The sequence below is a fragment of the Petromyzon marinus genome, chromosome 58 (genome assembly GCF_048934315.1).
Source record: "Petromyzon marinus isolate PM22_M1 ecotype Great Lakes invasive population chromosome 58, UKy_Petmar_22M1.pri1.0, whole genome shotgun sequence".
Lineage (NCBI taxonomy): Eukaryota > Metazoa > Chordata > Hyperoartia > Petromyzontiformes > Petromyzontidae > Petromyzon > Petromyzon marinus.
The window spans coordinates 939378-953751 of record NC_133724.1 but is presented as its reverse complement, the minus strand read 5'-3'; the positions used below and the strand labels follow the sequence as shown (position 1 = coordinate 953751).

Below are 14374 nucleotides of genomic sequence, written 5' to 3'. Positions count from 1 at the left end.
GGGTGGTGAGTGAGGCAAAGAGGTGAGGGTGGTGAGTGAGGCAAAGAGGTGAGGGTGGTGAGTGAGGGTGGTGAGTGTGGCAAAGCGGTGAGGGTGGTGAGTGTGGCAAAGCGGTGAGGGTGGTGAGTGTGGCAAAGAGGTGAGGGTGGTGAGTGAGGCAAAGAGGTGAGGGTGGTGAGTGAGGGTGGTGAGTGTGGCAAAGCGGTGAGGGTGGTGAGTGTGGCAAAGCGGTGAGGGTGGTGAGTGAGGCAAAGAGGTGAGGGTGGTGAGTGAGGGTGGTGAGTGTGGCAAAGAGGTGAGGGTGGTGAGTGAGGCAAAGAGGTGAGGGTGGTGAGTGAGGCAAAGAGGTGAGGGTGGTGAGTGAGGCAAAGAGGTGAGGGTGGTGAGTGAGGGTGGTGAGTGTGGCAAAGAGGTGAGGGTGGTGAGTGAGGCAAAGAGGTGAGGGTGGTGAGTGAGGGTGGTGAGTGTGGCAAAGCGGTGAGGGTGGTGAGTGTGGCAAAGCGGTGAGGGTGGTGAGTGAGGCAAAGAGGTGAGGGTGGTGAGTGAGGCAAAGAGGTGAGGGTGGTGAGTGAGGGTGGTGAGTGTGGCAAAGAGGTGAGGGTGGTGAGTGAGGCAAAGAGGTGAGGGTGGTGAGTGAGGCAAAGAGGTGAGGGTGGTGAGTGAGGCAAAGAGGTGAGGGTGGTGAGTGAGGGTGGTGAGTGTGGCAAAGAGGTGAGGGTGGTGAGTGAGGCAAAGAGGTGAGGGTGGTGAGTGAGGGTGGTGAGTGAGGGTGGTGAGTGAGGGTGGTGAGTGAGAGTGGTGAGTGAGGGTGGTGAGGGTGGTGAGTGAGGGTGGTGAGTGAGGGTGGTGAGTGAGGGTGGTGAGTGAGGGTGGTGAGTGAGGGTGGTGAGTGAGGGTAGTGAGTGAGAGTGGTGAGTGAGGGTGGTGAGTGAGGGTGGTGAGTGAGGGTGGTGAGTGAGGGTGGTGAGTGAGGGTAGTGAGTGAGAGTGGTGAGTGAGGGTGGTGAGTGAGGGTAGTGAGTGAGAGTGGTGAGTGAGGGTGGTGAGGCTGGTTGGTGAGAGTGGTGAGTGAGGGTGGTGAGTGAGGGTGGTGAGTGAGGGTGGTGAGGCTGGTGAGTGAGAGTGGTGAGTGAGAGTGGTGAGTGAGAGTGGTGAGTGAGGGTGGTGAGTGAGGGTGGTGAGAGTGGTGAGTGAGAGTGGTGAGAGTGGTGAGTGAGGGTGGTGAGTGAGGGTGGTGAGTGAGGGTGGTGAGTGAGGGTGGTGAGTGAGGGTGGTGAGGGTGGTGAGTGAGGGTGGTGAGGCTGGTGAGTGAGAGTGGTGAGTGAGGGTGGTGAGTGAGAGTGGTGAGTGAGGGTGGTGAGTGAGGGTGGTGAGTGAGAGTGGTGAGTGAGAGTGGTGAGTGAGAGTGGTGAGTGAGAGTGGTGAGGGTGGTAAGTGAGGGTGGTGAGTGAGGGTGGTGAGTGAGAGTGGTGAGGGTGGCAAGTGAGTGAGAGTGGTGAGGGTGGTGAGTGAGAGTGGTGAGGGTGGTGAGTGAGAGTGGTGAGGGTGGTGAGTGAGAGTGGTGAGGGTGGTGAGTGAGGGTGGTGAGTGAGGGTGGTGAGAGTGGTGAGTGAGAGTGGTGAGAGTGGTGAGTGAGGGTGGTGAGTGAGGGTGGTGAGTGAGGCAAAGAGGTGAGGGGATTTGTTTTCCTCAGCCGAGGTGAACCTCACCTCCTCGTGAACATCCAACAATGATCCTGGTTCGCGACGAGATCGAGACGAGGTGATGATGGTGGTGGTGATGGTGTGGTGGTGGTGATGTCGTCCTCCGACTGGAACATGTGTCTACAAGAGCTTTATAGCTCATCGGATTCGCCCAGCGTGAATACAGATTCTGGATAGCGCAAGGCCTCGCCGACGCCGCCGGTAATAACAACAACAGCAACAACAACAATCAGTACAATAACAATTACCATTAACTACACCGACAATGTACAAGCGAGGCGGCTTCACACTGGGCAAGGTAAAGCCCGGAGCGGACGACCAACAACAACAGCGGATAGTCAACAACAGCGGCAGCAGCGGCCTTGAGGTGAATCTACCCCGGCGTCTCCTTCCCTCACACCACCACCCGCACCACCAGTGTTGTTGTTGTTTTTAACCCCCCGTGTTGTTGTTTTTAACCCCCCGTGTTGTTGTTTTTAACCTCCGCCCCCCGTGTCGTGTCTCGGCGTTGCTGAGGTCTCTCTGGGGGGGGGCCCTGGGGGCGTCTTGGGGCCCTGGGGGCGTCTTAGCGCCCGCGAGCCCGGAGGGCAAATGTCGTGTGCCTGTGGCACTGCGGTGGTGCACCTAGCCTGGCACAAGCCCCGCGGTGCACCTAGCCTGGCACAAGCGTCGTGGTGCACCTAGCCTGGCACAAGCGCCGTGGTGCACCTAGCCTGGCACAAGCGTCGCGGTGCACCTAGCCTGGCACAAGCCCCGCGGTGCACCTAGCCTGGCACAAGCCCCGCGGTGCACCTAGCCTGGCACAAGCGTCGCGGTGCACCTAGCCTGGCACAAGCGTCGCGGTGCACCTAGCCTGGCACAAGCGTCGCGGTGCACCTAGCCTGGCACAAGCGTCGCGGTGCACCTAGCCTGGCACAAGCGTCGCGGTGCACCTAGCCTGGCACAAGCGTCGCGGTGCACCTAGCCTGGCACAAGCCCAGCGGTGCACCTAGCCTGGCACAAGCGTCGTGGTGCACCTAACCTGGCACTGCGGTGGTGCACCTAGCCTGGCACAAGCGTCGTGGTGCACCTAGCCTGGCACAAGCACCGTGGTGCACCTAGCCTGGCACAAGAGCCGTGGTGACGTCACCGCGACTTCGTGGCGAACGGGCGGCTGTTGTTCCTGATGACTGTGTCGTGTGAGTGGGGAGCGGTGGTGCAGCGGTTAGCGCACTGCGCTAACAGCCCGGCTACCCGAGTTCAATTCCCGCTCACGGCCGCCGCCACCACCACCACCGGTGACGATTTTCTGAACCGGTCCTGGGCCTCCCCTAGGTCGACTCGGCTTCAAATGAGTACCTGGTACGGTGTGTAGTAAACATCGCCACTGGAGAGACAAAGGCGGCCGGGTGTGGTGCTGGCCACCCACCCCCTCGTGTGCCGTGCCGGCCTTCATAGGTGCTGATACTCGCTAACAGCACTTGCCCATACAGTCTGTTCAGGCTGCACGGGAGAGCTTTGTCTTTGGAGCGGTGGTGCAGCGGTTAGCGCGGTGCTCTAACAGCCCGGCGTCCCGAGTTCAATTCCCGTTCACGGCCACCACCAACACCACCGGTGACGACTGCATTGTCTGAACCGGTCCTGGGCCTCCCCTAGGTCGACTCAGCATCACAGTACCTGGTGCGGTGTGTGGGAAACATCGCTACTGGGGAGACAAAGGTGGTCGGGTCTATGTGACGACCTTCATAGGTGTTACTCGCTCGCAGCACTTTTCCCTACGGTCTGTTATAAGGCGGTGAGGTCAAGTAAGAGCGATCAAGGGACAGCCCTGCCATTGCTTTGCTCACCCGATGTAGGAATCGCGTACCTACCTTATAGGGTGGTTGGCCTACATTTTAACCCTTTGTGTTCATGTGTACACAACACGGGTGTACGTGAACACACACACGTGCACACGTAAATATACATTTACACATATATTCTTACGCACATACACATTCTGCGGTGTCCTTTTACATAACCAGATTATATAAACCCATTGAGACGCATGGAACATACGCGTACGTATACGGTGCACACGTACAGCAGCATATGCTATGCGTACGTACAAATATAAATATAGCTTTAACAGACTGTAGGGGCGAGTGCTGTTAGCGAGTGGCACCTATGAAGGCCGGCACGGCACACCAGGGGGTGGGTGGCCCGCACCACGCCCGGCCGCCTTTGTCTCCCTAGTGACGACGTTCACACATCACGCCAGGTACTAATTTGAGGCTGAGGAGACCTAGCGGAGACCCAGCAGGACCGGCTCAGATTATTGCCACTGGTGTTGACCGTGAGCGGGAGTCGAACCCAGGTGGCCTGGTTCGCAGCGCAGCGCGCTAACCGCTGCACTACCGCTCCCCATGCACTACCGCACCTACACACCTACACATGTACACGTAACAGCCATGTACGTTGTTCGGACTGTCCGTCTGCACTTACTCATCATCTGTACTTTCGTCTGTGCCTGCCCGTCTCATTGACTGCCTCTCATCTGTACTGCAAGTCTCTGTGTCACCCCTGTGCATATTGTTTGTGCGTCCTTCGCGGGACGTTGCGTTGATATACTTGTCAAGGCTGCCTCATCTGTACTGCCCATCAGGATTGTACTGTCCATCAGGATTGTACTGTCTCGTACATATATGATGTCATTGATACTGCCTGTTCTATCCCTCCATTTGTTATCTGTACTGCCTGTCACGTGTGCACTCTCTGTACTATCTCGTTCAGGCTCTCTCATCTGTGTTGCCTGTCTGGTTTGTACCGTTTCGTCCATATCTTATCTTATTTATACTGCTGCCCGTCCTGTCCATCTCATGTGTACTGCCCGTATCGTACTCTCTGTACTGTCGTATCTCGTTTAGTCTTTCTCATCTCTCCCGCTTGTCTCGTGTGTCCTGCCTCTCTCGTTCCATTTCTTGTCTGCATCTCTACTCTGCTCTCCAGTCCGACCCATCTCCTAAACACAACCAAAATATAATCGTTTACGCCGATGTGTATAATTATAATTGGCTTAACGACATGCGGCGCGCACGGCTCTGTGTGTGTACCAGTGGGACCGAAGAATCACTCGATTCTGATCGGTGAATCGATGCCAAATTCTCATGCCAAAGCCGCTCTTCTCACCCCCTCCTCACGCCATCGCGAGATCCGTTCTGAGTCGCCGATGTCTGTAGAGCAGCGTTCTTCATTGCAAGGCCCGCGGGCCACTGGCAGCCCCTGGTGGCCTTTAGTGCGGGCCCCTGACATGCGGCCCCTGACAATACACAACACGTGATCAAAACACCCCACCCATCATCATCGTGCTGCTGTCAAACCCAACAATGGTTTCAAATGTGTGGCGGCCCTCGCACATGATGTGTTATTGGCGAAAGTGTCCGTCCGTCCCCCCCCTCACCCCCTCTGAAAATGAGTGCAGAACGCTGCGGTCGTGAATGTGATTTAGCTCGGAGAGTGGACTCGCTCACTCGACCACATTTTCCTCCAGCCGTTCAGTATGCAAGAGACACTTTTCCCAGTGCGATTCCGTGCGTACTCGGAGCTCGCATCCTCTCAAAGCGCTGGGTGGCTCCACCTCTCGTGAGGCAAGACCTCTTACGAGGTCGCACTCATTACACGTAAAGTGCTCGCCACAAATGAACCACAATACTCTTTGCTGGTCTCGTCAAGGGCAATAAACCATAACGCGATCTCCGGTCATCCGCACGGCAGCGGTTTTTGGCCTGCGTCCAGCAGTGGGCTGACAGAGGGCCGTACGTTATTTTTTGCAATAACAACAAAATTCATAGCTCAGGCAAGAATTTTGGAATAGCAATTTGTGGTAAATACGATGAAATAAAGAGGTGAGCGAGAAGACCTGGGGCATGCCAATGCGCCCCGAGATCAAAGTTTTTAATCGTTTCATTCGGCAAGCCACGCATTATGTAAGGACGTAAGTAAGAGTCCGTGATTAAGATGCCCTTAAGCAATGAAAATGCCTTCAGGGTTAGACTGAGCGTAGGAGTGGCGCCCCAGCCCATGTGAAGCCCAGCAGGTTTGACAGAATTTCAGTCGCTTGACCTCGGGAGCGAGCGCTGCGTTGTCTAGGAGATGTAACTACCTCACCTGGTATACAGAAGATCGTGGGATCGATCCTGAGACTGACACCTTTATGAATGGAGTTTGTGTGTTTCTCACCTCGTGGTCTCATAGATTTATTCTCCGGTTTCTCCCTCCACATTTAAAATCGGTGTGCTTTTAGAGTATTTGTCTAATGTAAATTTCCATGCGACGATAAGCCGCTTGGTTGAGCTATCATTTGTGATATCCAGGTCGCTTCTGAAAAAAATAGCTACGTAGCTCAGTGGACCTTACTTGGTAAAATAAAAAAATGGTGTAGTTTTTAGTTGATCCGACTCCCCTTAACCTCCCCTCCCGACACCCACCCCACCTCTACCGGGCACCAGCTTCCTCCTCCTCCTCCTCCCGCTCCGACCGCTCCTCCAGCTGGCCCAGTGGCATCACAGCCCACGCCGGCCAAGCACCAGCGCGCGCTCACCGCCGCGCTCGCCCAGGCCGAGGATCTGGACGACGACGCTGACGACGAGCCGGGTGACTTTGGCGGACGCGGCGGCCGCGGCGGCGGCGGCCGCGGCGGCCGCGGCGGCGGCGGCGGCGGCGCGGGAGTCCAACTCGGAACCCGGCGGCAGCTCCGGGGCCGCGACGACGACGAGGACGACGAAGAGGAGGACGACGACTACAACGATGAAGACGTCGACGACGGAGACATCGACGAGGCGGAGGAGGAGGAGGAGGACGATGTTGTGATGGGCATCGGCGGCGGTGGCAGTTGCCACGGCGGCCTCTTACGTGTCGACCGTTCACCCGGACGGAGTGGTGGCGGCTGTGGCATTGGCGGTGGTATCGGCGGAGCGGCCACGCCAAACGTGCCCCCTTCGATAGAGAAGCGCCACAAGGCCAAGGCGAAATCCTTGCGCCGCCGATCCATCCGCCACCTGGGCAGCCTCATGTCGCGTATGCTCAAAGCGCTCTCCACCATCGCCAAGCTGTCGGGCACCGCGTCGGAGCAGCACGAAGGCCTCGGGGGAGCGGCGCCTTCGCTGCTCTCCTCCACCGGCGCCGCCAAGCGATCGACCGCCGCCGGTAGCGCCGCCAATTCCGCCGCCAGTTCCGCCGCCGCGTCGCCCGCCAAGAGGGCGGACGGGCAGAACGGGGGCGACTTGGAGGACGACGGGGGGTTCGGCGCGTTTCGCGAGCGCGGCAGGGCACAGGGCGTCAGGAGGTCGCTGTCAGTTAAGCAGCAGCAGCAGCAGCAGAGGGCGAGGCAGCAACGGCAGCAGCAGCAGCAGCAGCAAGTGCCGGGAGTGAGCGGATTGCGCAATCACGGCAATACATGCTTCATGAACGCCGTGCTGCAGTGCCTGAGCAACACCGACATGCTGGCCGAATACCTAGGCCTGGGTCAGTACAAGCAGGACTTGACCGGCACAGCTGCAGCGGCAGCAGCAGCGAAGACAACCGCGGTGGCGGGCAGTGGTGGCGACGGTGGCGACGGTGGTGGCGACGGTGGTGGCGACGGTGGTGGGGGCGGTGGTGGTGGTGGAGGTGGTGGCGGTGGAGGCGGTGGAGGTGGTGGCGGTGGAGGTGGTGGCGGTGGAGGTGGTGGCGGAGGTGGCGTCGGAGGTGGAGGTAGTGGTGGCGGTGGCGGTGGAAGTGGCGGTGGAGGTGGTGGTGGAGGTGGCGGTGGAGGTGATGAAAGCAGCAAGCGAGGGGAGGTGACTGAACAATTGGCGACTCTGGTGCGGGCGTTGTGGACTTTGGAATACACGCCGCAGCTCTCCGGGGACTTTAAGGTGAGAAGCAGGGTAGAGGTGACGGCTCGCCCACTCATCTGCTCGCCAAACTCGCTCACCGACTTGCTCACCCACTCATCCGCTCGCTCGCACGTGTGATCACTCACTGGCTCACGCACTGCATTGCTCGCCAATTCGTCGACTCAATCGAGACGCAGAAACGCCCAGCCCCAGGTTTCTGGCTCGGTGTCTCCGACGCGGCCATTTTGAACTCCCCCCTGAGAAAGACGCACAGAGGGGCGCTTAGTCCCAGGACTCGAACCCAGGCTCTGTGAGGTTCGTGTCGAACGGGTGCTTGGTGTTCACGTGCTGGCATTGTGATCCAAAGAGACGCTCCCTGCCCCAGAAGTCGCACCCAGGGCTTGAGCGGTGGTGACGAGCTGCTTCCCAATATGGCTCTCATGATCCCTCCTGAGCAGTACACAGAGAGATATTTATAAACCGGGCCCAGGATTTGTACCCTGAGGGCCACAGTCCAGCTCAGGCAATGAACCCATACTCTGGTAGGTTCGTGGCTAGCACGTGTGTGTCGTGACACAAGCACGCTGCCCTACGAACCCATTGACCCGAGTTTGATTCCTGCTCATGGCCACCAACACCAGTGACGATTATCTGAACCGGTCCTGGGCCTCCCGTGGGTCAGCGGAGCTTGAAAATGGCCGCAAAAAAGTGACTCGGGGGTGGGGTGGTGGATCTTTGTCTTGTTGTGACAAGGTCCTGAACTGGTACCGTGGTCGGTCAGTAGAGAATATGCGTGCTGTGTGACGCGCGTCGTGTTGGCGCTCTGTGACTCACACTTCTCCGAGTGGCGCCACGGTGGCGAGGTGTAATCTCCCTCGCCTGGTATGCAGGAAGCCGTGGGTTCGATCCCGACCCTGACGCATGTGTGTTTGAACTTCTTTCGGACTGTACTTAGCCAACCGTACTGATCGCAGGTCTGGGTATATTTGGAGGTTTTTGTCTCGGGTTCTCCGGTTTTCCCCTCCACATTTAGCATCAACATGCATTCAGATTATTTGGCTGCTTTAAATTTCCACGCGACGGCTGTCATTTGTGGCCAGCTCTCTTCTGAAAAAGAGCGAAGGGTCCGGTGCAACCTTGCCTGGTAAGATGGAAATTGAATGTACGTATGTACGTTGAACTTCTTTCGCACCGTACGTAGACAACCGTAGCTAATCGGCAGGTGCGACATCGTAGCGACACGCAGCCTAGAACAGCGCCCGAACCCACACTGTGGTAGTCTGCGTTTCTCGCGGGTGTGCACTGAGCGAGCGTGCCGTGCCCATTGTCGGTGCCCGACGCAGGGCGTGGTGGCGCCCTCCACGTCCCAACCGGTAGCGTGTGTGCCGAGCGCGTGCCGTGTGCGGTGTTGCCGGACGCAGGGCGTGGTGGCGCCCTCCACGTCCCAACCGGTAGCGTGTGTGCCGAGCGCGTGCCGTGTGCGGTGTTGCCGGACGCAGGGCGTGGTGGCGTGCCACGCGTCCCAACCGGTAGCGTGTGTGCCGTGCGCGTGCCGTGTGCGGTGTTGCCGGACGCAGGGCGTGGTGGCGCGCTACGCGTCGCAGTTCCGCGGCAGCTCCCAGCACGACGCGCAGGAGTTCCTGCTGTGGCTGCTCGACCGCATGCACGAGGATCTCAACAACTCCAACGCGCGGCCCTCCCTTCTGCTGCCTCTCCCGCTGCACGTGAGACCAAGCACCCCCACACCCCACAGCTACGAGCTACGCCCAGCTGGTATTTATGGGACCGTTTTTGCCAGTATTAAAGAATAGGTTTTACCCTAAAGTGCAACCATACTCACAATCAACATTGCCCTCATCATCATCGCTACCACCATCATTGTCACAATCGTTACCATCATCATCACTACCACCACCATCACAATCATCATGGCCGTCATCATCCCGACCACCACCATCACAATCATCATGACCCTCATCATCATCACTGCCACCATCATCACAATCGCCATCACAATCATTGTTACCCTCATCATCACTACTACTACCACCACCATCATCACAATCTTCATTACCTTCATCACTACCACCACCACAGTCATCATCACAATCATTATAACCATCATCATCATCATCTAAACCGTAGCAGCCACATGGCTTCAATGGAGCTGAGTAGTTTTGGTGATGTCGTCTGGCTGCAGATAGAGACAGGATCGCGATTGTTTTTCCTGCGCGCTCCTTCATCTTGCGCGCTCGTTCGTCCTGTGTCCAGCAGCAGGGAGAGCTGTGGTCATCGGACGAGGCCGACGTTCCCGGGGAGCGTCCCCTCTCCGAGCAGGGGAACCGCAGCTTCGTGCAGGAAATATTCCAAGCGCAATACAGGCAAGAGGCCTGCGTACGGTGGTCTGTGGTGGCCGTGTCCGAGACGCTGCCGCCGAGATGTACGCACGTGTGTGTGTACGTGTGTGTGTGTGTGTGCGTGTGTGTGTGCGTGTGTGTACGTGTGTGTGATGATGGTGGCAGTGATGATGAAAGTTGCAAGCGAGAATTTCATCATCGCTTGCGGCTGGGATTGGCATCGTCCCCGACTCCTCCTGATGTCGAGGGTAAATGGGCGAGGTTTAGGACTGTGACTCATGCAGCTGCAATGGCTGCTTTGGGTACGCGGTCCAGACCTCCCCAGAGACCCTGGCTGACAGAGGAGGTGTTCAGGATGGTTGAGAAAAAGCGACAGGCCCACTGTCATCGGCTACAGAATCCCACGTCATAGAATGAGGAGGCTTACCGCAGCCTTCGCTCAGAGGTTCGGAGAGCCGTGAGGCGCTGCAAGGATGGGTGGTGGTCACGGGTTGCTGAGGAGATGGAGTCTGCCTCAGTGGCCCACGATCACAAATCTATATTTAACTCCATCAAAAAAGTAACCTGCAGCGCCACACCTATTACCATCATTAGGGGAAAAACAGTGATCCAATCTCCGACCCCCAGGAACAGGTTTGCAGATTTGCTGAGCATTTCTGTGAGGTCCTGGGGGAGGGAAAATCCCTCAGCCAGGAAAACATCGTGGCACAAAGTGAGGATGATCCTGCTGAGGCTGCGGTGCCTCAAATATTGGAAGAAGTCACCGCCTGTGAGTGGCTGGCTGAAGTGCCATCTGTTGAGGAAGTACTGAAGGCGATCCGGAGTCTGAGACCAGGAAAGGCAGCGGGCAGAGATGATCTCCCAAGCGAAATGCTGAGGGAGGGTGGCGTTTGTGCACAGACTGCCCTATATGACATCATAACAACAGTCTGGACCACTGGACGGGTTCCGCAGGATTGGAAGGATGCTCTGGTGGTCCCCCTTTTTAAGAAGGGGGACCGCACAGACTGTAACAACTACAGGGGCATCTCACTCCTCAGTGTGCCGGGAAAGGTCCTGGCAAGGATTATTCAGCATCGCCTTGCCAGGCACGCTGAGGAGAGGCTTGCGGAGCCCCAATGCGGTTTCAGGAAAGGGCAGTCCTGCACAGATGCCATATTTTCTGTCCGTCTGCTACAGCAGAGGTGTAGGGAATTCCAACAAGACCTACATCTCTGCTTTATTGACCTGGTCAAGGCCTATGATACCATCAGTAGGCCTGGGCTCTGGGTTGTTCTTCGTGCTTTTGGAGTACCTGACCCTCTGCTCACGATCATTAAGGACCTTCATGATGGTGAGCGGACCCGGGTAAAACTACGTGGCCGGAAGTCAGAGCTATTCCCTGTACACCTTGGGGTGCGACAGGGATGTCCTCTGGCTCCCACATTATTTAACATCTATTTTGACCACGTAGTTCGTGAAGCCTTCAATAGCTGTACCGGGGGGATCTCCATATGGTACAGATATAATGGGAGGCTGATCGATGCCCGGGTGCGGTCAAGGGATGGCTCCCTATTGCTCAACCACATTATGTATGCTGATGATTTGGTAATAGCTGCTCATTCAGAGGAGGAGTTGGAGACGCTGCTGCTGAGACTGGAGCGTGCCACTAAGAGGTGGGGCCTTACCATCAGCCCCACCAAAACTAAGCACCTGCCTGGGAATTTTGTACCATCGGACACTCCACCCCCACAACTCCCAATCGGTGATTGGGCAGTTGTGGAGCGAGTGGAGAGTTTCCCATACCTGGGCAGTGGGCTTATAGCCGGCTCCAGTTTAACAGCAGAGGTCTCACTCCGAATCAGTCGAGTGGCAATATCTTTTCATCCGTTGCGTAACCCTGTGTAGAAGCTACCTGGTCTGTCGCTCCGCACTAAGCTTCAGGTCTTCTCGGCCACGGTCATTCCCTCCCTTCTCTACGCTTGCGAAACGTGGACCCCCCTAATGGAACACCTTCGCCGGTTAGAGACATTTAGGCTGGCCTGCCTACGATCCATCCTGGGTTTAACCAGACTGGATTGTGTGAGGAGCTCTCAAATCCTTGAAAGATCTGGGCAAGGTCCCATCGGTGAGCTCCTCCGGTGGGCACGGCTGCGATGGCTGGGTCATGTAGCCCGCATGCCTAGCCACCGCATGCCGAAACAGCTTTTGTCCGGCCGGATTGAGGGGGCTAAACGGGCGCGGCATGGGCTAGAGAAGAGATGGAGTGATGTGGTATGGGAGAACGTGGAGCTGAGTGGACTTGCCGATGACTGGTACCAGTGGTGTCAAGATCGGCCTCTGTGCAGGAGGCTCGTGAAGGACGCTACTGGGCAGTTGGAGGTAGTCGCCCTCCAACAACAACGGAGGGCGGAGGAGCGACGCTCACAACAATGAGCGGACGCCGGGTGGCTAAAGCACAGCAGGTTGGCACAGAAGGGGGCACAGGTGGTGCATCAGCCAGTCATCTCAGTCGACCCGTGACACCTGGGTCTGTCCCGTGACCACCTGCCAGCGGGCGTTCGACACTTCACGTGGCCTCAGGGTGCACATAACCTGGCACAAGCATCGTGGTGACGTCACCGCCACTTAGTGGTGAATGGCGGTTGTTGTTGTTGTGATTGTGGGTGTGTGTACGTGTATGGGGAGCGGTAGTGTAGCGGTTAGCGCGCTGCGCTATGAACCTGGCGACTGGGGTTCGATTCCCGCTCACGGCCAACACCAGTGACGATTTTCTGAACCCGTCCTGGGCCTCCCCCAGGTCGACTCAGCCTGAAATTAGTACCTAGTGCGGTGTGTAAATATCGCCACTGGGGAGACAAAGGCGGTCGGGCGTGGTTGCTGGCCACCCACCCCCTTGTGTACCGTTCTGGCCTTCATAGGTGCTCGCTAACAGCACTTGCCCCTACAGTCTGTTAAGGCTATACGGGGGATCTTTGTCTTGTGTGTACGTGTGTGTGTGTGTACGTGTGTGTGTGTGTACGTGTGTGTGTACGTGTGTGTGTACGTGTGTGTGTGTGTGGGGAGCGGTAGTGTATCGGTTAACGCTGCGCTACGAACCCAACGACCCAAGTTCGATTCCCGCTCACGGCCAACACCAGTGATGATTATCTGAACCGGTCCTGGGCCTCCCCTACGTCGACTCCGCCTCAAATGAGTACCTGGTGCGGTGTGTAAACATCGCCACTGGGGAGACAAAGGCGGCTGGGCGTGGTGCTGGCCACCCAATCCTCCCTTGTGTGCCGTGCCGGCATTCACAGGTGCTCGCTAACGGCACTTGCCCCTACAGTCTGTTAAGGCTACACGGGGGATCTTTGTCTTGTCCGCAGGTTCTCCCTGACGTGCCCTCACTGCCAGAAGCAAAGCAACACCTTCGATCCGTTCCTCTGCATCTCCCTGCCCATCCCTCTGCGCCAAACCAGGTGACACCGTGAGGCTGTCCCTACCCATCCGTTTATATCCACGTGGTAGCTTGAATCTTCTGGGGTTATAAGACAGACTTTTGCCTCCCCCCACCTCTCTAGTAAAGCAAAGTTTGGGTTGGTGGCGGTCTTAAGCAGAACACATTCCTGCAGAGGGAGCTGGTAGGAACGTTGGGTTGCTCGGTCAATGGCCAGGGTCAACGGCGGCACCACGTGGTCTATTCCGCACAATATGCCCGACTGTGAGGGCGGGCACAAGCCGGCGTGAGTAGGTTAAACGTTGAGTTTTATAAGGGCACCACGGGGTGACCAGCCCCTCCCCACCCAGCCCCACCCCTCCCACCCCCCACCCAGCCCCACCCTCCACACCCAGCCCCTCCCCACCCACCCAGCCCCCCCCCCACCCAGCCCCTCCCCTCCCTCCCCTCCCCACCCAGCCCCTCCCCACCCACCCAGCCCCCCCCCCACCCAGCCCCTCCCCTCCCTCCCCTCCCCACCCAGCCCCACCCTCCCCACCCAGCCCCTCCCCACCCAGCCCCCCCCCCCACCCAGCCCCTCCCCTCCCTCCCCTCCCCACCCAGCCCCTCTCTCCCCGCCCAGCCCCTCCCCACCCTCCCCACCAGCCTCTCCCCACCCTCCCCATCCAGCCCCTCTCTCCCCACCCAGCCCCTCCCCACCCAGCCCCTCCCCTCTCCACCCAGCCCCACCCTCCCCACCCAGCCCCTCCCCACCCTCCCCTCTCCACCCAGCCCCCCCCTCCCAGTTTTGGATGCACGACGGACGGACACAATAATCCCCTGTGGGCTGGTGGTGTAACCAGGAGGTTCCTACCAGTATAAGTGACACATACATCAGCCACATTTGCAGATGTGATTTGTAACTTCCAACTTTGCCCGTGCATCATGGATAGTTGCATTTTAATGTGCAGTGTAATTGAGGGACTGTGTGGTGATGTCTTGAATGTGGTCTGGAACTGTTGTTGTCTTGGTGTGGTCTGGGACTGTTGTTGTTGTCTTGGTGTTGCCTAGGATTGTGGTTGTT

General features: G+C 57.8%; 1 protein-coding gene across 1 annotated transcript in view; it reads left to right on the top strand.

Annotated features, from left to right (window-relative positions):
- The first annotated feature begins 24 nt into the window (after positions 1–24).
- The window catches only part of LOC116955163 (uncharacterized), a 32544-nt gene continuing 18194 nt past the window's right edge, over positions 25–14374 (top strand). Inside the window, exons 1-6 of the mRNA XM_032976173.2 lie at positions 25–2069; positions 6169–7258; positions 7472–7575; positions 9114–9260; positions 9808–9917; positions 13241–13333. Of these exons, the coding sequence (XP_032832064.1) occupies positions 1968–2069; positions 6169–7258; positions 7472–7575; positions 9114–9260; positions 9808–9917; positions 13241–13333 (1646 nt within the window). The 5' untranslated portion in view covers positions 25–1967. The remainder of the gene's footprint in view (positions 2070–6168; positions 7259–7471; positions 7576–9113; positions 9261–9807; positions 9918–13240; positions 13334–14374) is intronic.